The 7,984-nt window shown below is 35.8% G+C and overlaps 1 protein-coding gene across 1 annotated transcript in view; it reads left to right on the top strand.

The window, feature by feature from the left end:
• ILRUN (inflammation and lipid regulator with UBA-like and NBR1-like domains) overlaps window positions 1-7,984 on the top strand; it is a 139,060-nt gene that overhangs the window by 89,106 nt on the left and 41,970 nt on the right. Inside the window, exon 2 of the mRNA XM_007939357.2 lies at window positions 3,199-3,353. Coding sequence (XP_007937548.2) covers window positions 3,199-3,353 — 155 coding nt within the window. The remainder of the gene's footprint in view (window positions 1-3,198; window positions 3,354-7,984) is intronic.

The following is a 7,984-nucleotide window of genomic DNA, read 5'->3' as shown; positions in this document are numbered from 1 at the left end:
TTGTTGAATGAATGACTGCCAGCCTAGAATATGTATACACATTGCCTCATGTAATCTTCACATCCCACCTTATAATGAAATAAGTGGTATCATTCCAGTTTTTGCAGATGAGCAAACTGACAGAGAGGCTTAACCATTTGATCAAAGCCCATAGACAGCAGTAGTAGCTGACTTCAAACAAAGCCTGTACTTTTTTTTTTGCTAGGTTATACTGCCTCCCTTAGTTCTTCATGTGCTTTTAAACTCAAAACAAAAACTCAACTGCAGTCAAGTTGGATCCAACTCACAGTGCCCCCCTCCTTGGGTTTCTGAGGCGGTATCACTACAGAAGTAGATTGCCCAAGTCTTCCTTCCGAATAGTGTCTGGTGGGTTTGAACCACCAGCCTTCTGGTTAGCAGTCACATGCCTTAGGCACTATGCCCCCAGAGCTCAGGGTGCTTCTAGCCATCAGAAATCAGATTAAAATTATTTTTTGACCAAAAACACTGAAGGAACCTAGAAATTTAAATCTTCAGACTAGACTGGATCCTGGGTCACTATTCTGCTTTACCATCACCTCAGCCGACTCTTATATCATGTAGAATTTCTTGTTGGCTAATAACAGCTGAGTATGTTGTTTTGAATGGGAATACATGCTATCATGACTACTTACTTTGACACTGAATTGGTTCCTGCTGTTGCTTAGCTCTGTGGAGCCAGTAATCTAAATGGTCTGTGCGGCAAGGAGCTAGCTACCTACATTTGGAACTATGCACCTGTCTCATAGGGTAGAGCACAAGTAGACTAAAGTCCACTTTCTACCTTGTACTTAGGAAATGAATTTGCTTTGTCGTCTTCCATCCCTGCTTCCTGCTAGGACTCTAGTTCACTAATTTCAGTTTCAGTTTTGAGTTTTAAAACCATTTCTTAATCTTTCTTTGGCTGTATAGTACAGGTATAAATAAGCAGTTTTGTTGGCTTTGGCTGTGGGATGAGTTGGAGTATGTGAAAGGAGATTTGAGGAGGAAGGGATGGATCTGCCTAAATATGGTGGCTCAACTTTTCCACTTGTTAGTGTTCCTACTGTAACAGTCTCGAAGTCGTGTCCTAATGGCAGAGCCAAGTGGGGAAATATGACACAGGCTGGGGATGAGAATTGGCAGTTGCCCTGAGTACATAAATAGTTTCTTCCCTCCCAAGCATATTTTACAGCCAAGTGAACAGAAAACAATTCAGCAGGCTACTTGCTAGAAGATACTTGTAGCAGAAAAATTGTTTTTACAAAAAGCCAACATGTAGCTTTTAGAAAAACAGAATGCAAAGAAGGCTTATTTTTCTCTTCCTTATTTTAATTCTAAGGCTGATTACAGATATAAGCCAGTTTGTGGATAGTAAGTAGCAGCTGGACTTCCCCAAGTTTGACCAGTCACATATCCTTCACTTTGGATCACTGTCAGCTGTATAGGAAATTGCTAGGAAAACTAAAGTCCAAGCCTTCATTTTGAAGGATCAGGCAAACAGGCGCAGTTTGGTCTCCTGTCCAGCCCTCCTCAATGGAAATTCTGTTTAGTGCACACAATATGCAGGCAATTGGTGGTGGTGTAATTCCAGTCATTACTGACTGATTTGATAGGCCACTATTGCCTGAGATTTGGCTTGAGGTAGCCACTGTAAATATAGCTTTGCTTTCTGGCAGCTGCAAACACCTGTAGGCAGCCCCCCCCCCCCCCAAAGTATTTGCTCTTAATAGCATGTCTTTTGCACTGCTGTGGGCTGTGAGAATTTGTTTCATACTATGTTTATCCATAATTGAAAACAATCTACTGGATCCATTGGGTTATGTTTAGAAAAAGCAATTTGGGTTGTTGTCTACTGTGGAGACTCAAGATGATGATTAAGACCAGAAGAGAAGCAGTTAATATAATTGTGAACAATTTCTTTGATGTCTGTAATGAACACAGCTTACTTAAATCCCTTAGTGGCTTTGGTTTCTGTACTGGTGTCAGATTGACCAATCTGTCAATCATGTGATTCTCTTTGATTGAGGACTCTGGTTTGTGTGCTTGGTAGTTCCTTCTAACAAAAAAGGAGTTTGTGAGTAATTAAAAAGAATACCAGTATTTATAGAATGATTCTTCTGAAAAACAATTTATAAATGGCTTTACACATATAAAAAAAGATACTCAGTCTCATAATAAAAACATTTTAAAATTTCATTGAGATTATTTTTTACCTGTCAGACTGGCAGAAATCCAGAATGTTGGACGAAACACTGTTGATAACCAAGTGAGGAAAATAGGTACTCTGCTGTATTTTTTATGGGACCAGTGAGTATACAACTGTTATTGAGGGCAGTTTGGTCATATCAAAACCACGAGTGCATATATATCCTTTAACTCAGCAATATCACTTAATGAATTTATCCCACAGATGCATGTGTGCAATCTGTGTACATAAATAATAGGCAATTTATGGAAGAATAAAAGATTAGAAACTAAAATGTGGACTGATTAAATAATGATGCACCTATACAACAGATATGACTTAAAAATGAGGAAACTATGTATTGACATGGAAGTGTCTTAAAGATACTGTATTTATTAATGGAATAAAACAGAAGGCAGTGTATAATATACTACCAATTGTGTAAAAGGGGGAGAGCAATAAGAATGCATATCTTATTTATTTGTATGTGCATAAGGAAGTTCTGGAAAGATTTTAAAGTAATGAATAGTTGTGTGTGTGTTTTGAGGGAAAAGACGAGGTAAGATGGGTATTTTTAATTGCATGAAGCTTTTTGAACTGTGTGCATGTATTTTTCAAAAAAATTAAAGAATAAGATGGAGCTTCTTTGAATTCCACAGTCACAGTTAAAGAAGAGTTATCTTTTAATCGACTTCCTTATCCATACTAGCTGTCCTTGTGGGTAAAAGGGAGGTTTCATTATATTGATGCTGATGGCACTAATGTTAATTTTTATGTGGGTACTTTGGGAAAAAATGATGCATAAGTTTATTGGTCCTGGGTTTTTGTTTGTTGTTGTTATTGTTTTGTTTTTGTTCCTCAGCCAGAATTAGTAGCTCTGAAGACTTACACAAGAAGTCTATGACAAACCCTAAGAAACGGGCTTTTTCCTTTGGTTTGACAGTTAAGTAATATGTTAGAATAATATCCTCTGCATAGGATTGAAGTCTATTGCCTTTTTTCTTTATTTGTAGGAACCTACAAGCTGCAATTGGCGCTTATTATGACTTTGAGAGCCCAAACATCAGTGTGCCCTCTATGTCCTTTGTTGAAGATGTCACCATAGGAGAAGGAGAGTCAATACCTCCTGATACTCAATTTATAAAAACATGGCGGATCCAGAATTCTGGTAAATGTATAATGGGCAGTTTTTCTTTGCCCATTTTTATTTTCCTTAATAGTTAAATAAATAAAAAGGAAATGTTTTAACATTATGGTATAGCTCTGAGATTTTTCTTATACATAGTGTAGCATTTTCTTGTACTGGCGTGATGAGCAAACAACATTGAAATATCCCCTGTCCTGAATTAGGAAGAAGAATTTAGGTCTTATCCTTCCAAGACTCCTATGACTTGACAGCATCTAAACACAATCCAGTATACATTTGGTACGAGGAACCAGGCCTGTTAGGGTAGCAGTGGTATTGTCTCTACCTGTACAGTTCTACTCCATCATTTAATTTCTGCTCTAATTAATTTTCCAGTCGTTTCTAGCAGTCTAGAGATTGCATCCTTGAATAGAACAAAGTAGTTGGACAGAGCTGTGAGCATCTGCTCTTTTGAAAGCTCATTATTTTGAAACCACAAGGATAATTCTTTCTGAAATTTCATTGGGATATCTATCAGAGGAGTTAATAGCACTTTGGAAAAATAGGGTAAGAAGTGTGGGGATTTACTCAGAATGCAAAAGGTGGGAAGATTGGCAAATTGTTTTAAAGACAGTAACATTGTTTTGAATAAACTACTAACTTTATTTTCAGAAAAATTAGAAATAAGTATAGTTCTTTGAAAATGTTGTTATTTTTGTTATTTGCCATCGAGTCGGCCCCTACTCCTAGCGACCCCTCCTTGGGTTTCCGAGGCAGTATCACAACGGAAGTAGGATTGCCCAACCTTCCTTCCGAGGAGTGGCTGGTGGGTTTGAACCACCAGCCTCCTGGTTAGCAGTCAAGTGCCTTAGGCACTGTGCTACCAGAAATAGTATCTGAATATGTGTCTGGTAATTTAATATCACCTTTTATATGAAGAATTCTTTCTTAGTGACTTGTTTCATTTGGATGGGCTCAGAATCCATTGTCCTATCTATGACAGTCTCTACTGACTGTGTGAGGATGTTTTGACTTCAGTGTAAATAAGGACTGTTAGAGAAATTCTGAGAGATGGGGAGAGCAGGCAAAAAGGAATAATTTAACAAAAAATGTGTAGGTGGGTATGGGGGCACTATCTAGCAAGGTAATCTTATGTGAGATGATGTAAAACTCTGAGAGGTCAGACAAACATATAAAAGCAACCTGTTATTGACTGTTTATTTTTAAAAAATTGTTTACAGTTCATTTCTTCATTCTGGAGAAAGACTAGCTAGACCAGCATTTTATATAAGAATGCATATACACATTTAAACTGTTATTCTTAGTCTTTCTGGCATTTTTAAATAGTAAATCTCCCTTAGATGAAGGTTTGGTGTGTCACTGGCCAAACAAGCATGATCTGGACTGATTTGGTGGGGTAGATGACTCAGGACATCTTTGGCTTTGTAAACTTTTCATTAGCTACTTCCTTTTGGTTATAACAATGGTGATAGTTTTGGAGGCACATGGTAATACAGGAAAATAGCTATATTTTCTGTTTTTCTTGAAATTCTTATTTGGTCAAAGTCTGATTTTCTTCACTTTGCCTATTTTTTTAAAAAAACTTCTCTTAATTTTGCCTCCTTTTAACAGTATCAGGATAGTTTCTTCAAGTTTTATTCATGATGCTTCATCTCTGAATTACTAAAAACTGCTATTACTGATCAAAATGCTTCTGAAATCTATATGTGAATTATTTTTTATGAGTGAAGCTTATTTGGGAAATATAACTTATTTAAAGTTTTATTTATTTTTTAAAAATTACACCAAGACCTTATTTACTTATTGTGAAAACACTGAAAGTGGTTTGGCTTCCCATGACTTTTTAGTGTTTTTTTTTTTTTTAAACTTGTGATCAAATACGTATTACACAAAATTTGACATTTTAACTATTTTTAAGTATACAGTTTAGTAATGTTGATTACATTCACCACTACTACCATCACCATCATCTATTTCCAAAAGATTTTGATCACCCCAAACAGAAAGTCAGTATCCCTTTAATATTGAAATTCTCACCTGCCCCCAGCCCCTGGTTACCACTAATAAACTTTTGTCTCTGTCCTATGCATTTGTCTGTTCTAAATGTTTCATGAGTGGAATCATAAAATATGCATTCTTTTGTGTCTGATTCATTTCATTCTTTTTTGCTCAGTGTAATGATTTCTAGGTTCATCCAGGTCATATCAGAATTTAATTTCTCTTTATTGCTAAGTAGTATTCTAGCATATGTATAGAGGTCACATTTTATTTATCCATTCATCTGTTGATAGTTTGGTTGTTTCCATCTTTTTGCTGTTGCAGTGATGTTCCTTGTACAAGTATATGTTTGAGTGATACTTCTAATTCTTTGGAGTGTAAACCTAGGAGTGGAATTGCTGGATTATCTGTGTTTTCTTTAGTGTGGGTTTGTTTGTTTTTTTTTTTTTTTCTAATTTTTAATTTTTATTGTGATTTAGGTGAAGTTTACAGTCTTTAGTGTTTTTAGACACTGAAAGTTGCTAAGAGTACTATTGAACTGGTATAAGTACTGTTCTTATTTCAGAACAACCATTTTATATTTCAGAAAGCCTGTTAGTGTATCTCCTCACTCACTAGATAGTCCTTGGGTTACTAGGAGCTGAGGGAGGTTGATGTAGTGGTGAGAATGTCAAATTAGAACCTTAAAAAGCCTGTCTTTCAGCTTGATTTGGAGAAAATCTGTATTGGTGGGTCTGCTTATTTTTCCCCCTGCTTTTGCTTAATTGAACTCCAGTTTAACAGTCTCTGGGCCTGCAGCCTTTCTTCCCATAAAAGGGAGTTCTTATGTTTAAAAAGCTTTGGGCAACAGTTACTAGAGATTTTATCCTTCTATTGCTTTGCACAAATAGATTTTTTTTATTCTTTTGGAAATTGTTCAATCAGTTATGGAACAGTTTTATATCTGTAAATTGAAAGGTTTCTATTTAATTAAGGAGAAACTGGTCTCCTGTAGCTTAATAACAGGTATGTTATTACAGAGAGAGGGCAAGAGAGAACGCACGTGTACTAGTTTTTCGGCATCATGCTAATCTGGCCCGAGTCCTTTCTGGAAATAGAGTAGTAGCACAGAATTAGGGCAAGCCTCAGCTGTTTCTCCTCTGGCTCTCTTACACTCATTCATAACTTCCCTAAGAGACAAGTGCTCACTGAAAAAGAGATGGATAAATAATAATTTATTTTCATGATGCTTCTTTATTGTCATGTTTTAGACATGCCAGCATTCAAATACACAGTACATAAGATTGATAGAGATTGTATATAGTTGTCCCAACAGCTTCTCCAAAGAAAAGTACATGTCACACATTAAAATATTTTTTAAATACTTAGACAATAGAAAAACAGGACTGAGACATTTAATGACAAATGCAGAAACCCAAAGTTTGATTTTATCCTTTATCCAAACTTTTGTTGTATTGGATGTATTGGAAGCTTGGGAAACCTAAACTGGAAACCTTACATTTGGTGGTTAATGTGTATTTTTTTAAAACTATTCCTCTACTTTAAAGATGTGAGTAGACAGAATTCTCTTTACCAACACACTTATGCCTTCATTTATTTTTCCACCATGGTCTGTTGTCCAACTATAGTGTATGTTAACCTGACCATGTTATGATAACCCTAGTGTTTCTATTTTTGGGGATGGGGAGGGGATGGGGTGGGTAGTGTTTCTTTGACTTAGGTGTGAATAGTTGTGATTCTCATCAATTGAGTCTGATTTATTTTTTGAACTACATAGAGATGGATCTAAAAGAAGAGTTGGGAAGGGAACTGAGGAAGAACAACCATTTCCCCCATTTTTCTTTTGGCCCATTAATTTAAAATAGTGAATTTTCTACTTTTCTCTTTACTATTAATATAGAGAAGATAATTCTGTTTAATTCATTCATTCATTCAACAAATTTTATTATGCCCAATCAGTTTATTAAGTACAAGGAAAAGTGGTGATAGAATTAATGAAGGTTCTACTCTTCATGAAGCTTAATTTAAAATGAAATCTCCAAATTCATAGGGGTTAAAAGATAGGAGTCTTCATTGCGGTTTGCCTTCTGAGTTACTATTTGGATGTTCCTTATTGTCTTAAAACTACTTCTACAATCACTTATACCTAATAAGTCCCAGGCTTTCTGGAACTGATTCACTTTTATTTGATTTTTGCAAGGCTCTCTACTATCTCAAAATTGCCGTATCATGGCTTGTTGTTTTGCTTTGTTTTTACTTTTTTTTCCCCCTCAATAAAATGATATTCTATCATAATCACAGCCTTAATCATATCCTTGATTGTGATAACTTAGAAAGTTATAAATTCAGATTAGTCTTTCTTCTAGATAGGGCTACCCCCCAGTAAGCTAATTTGCAACTGAGAGTTAATTTGAAGTCCTGTTGTTTATACTTCTTGAATCCACATTTCCGCTATGCGTGGCCTGGTAGTCTAAACAGCTCACCAGTATTTCTCTTTCTTCTGTATCAAGCATCAGTATCTTTCACCTTTTCAGAGTTGTCTGACTTACTTAACAGTTGTGGCTGTAAGAACCATATATCATTGTGAACTATTGATAACTCTCAGAAAGGTGATGACTGGTTCTTTTTTTTCCTAGAATAATTTTTTTTTTTTT

Source organism: Orycteropus afer, unplaced genomic scaffold (genome assembly GCF_000298275.1).
Source record: "Orycteropus afer afer isolate SDZICR_OR568_19922 unplaced genomic scaffold, OryAfe1.0 scaffold00059, whole genome shotgun sequence".
Lineage (NCBI taxonomy): Eukaryota > Metazoa > Chordata > Mammalia > Tubulidentata > Orycteropodidae > Orycteropus > Orycteropus afer.
This window is presented reverse-complemented; position numbering and strand designations above follow the sequence as displayed.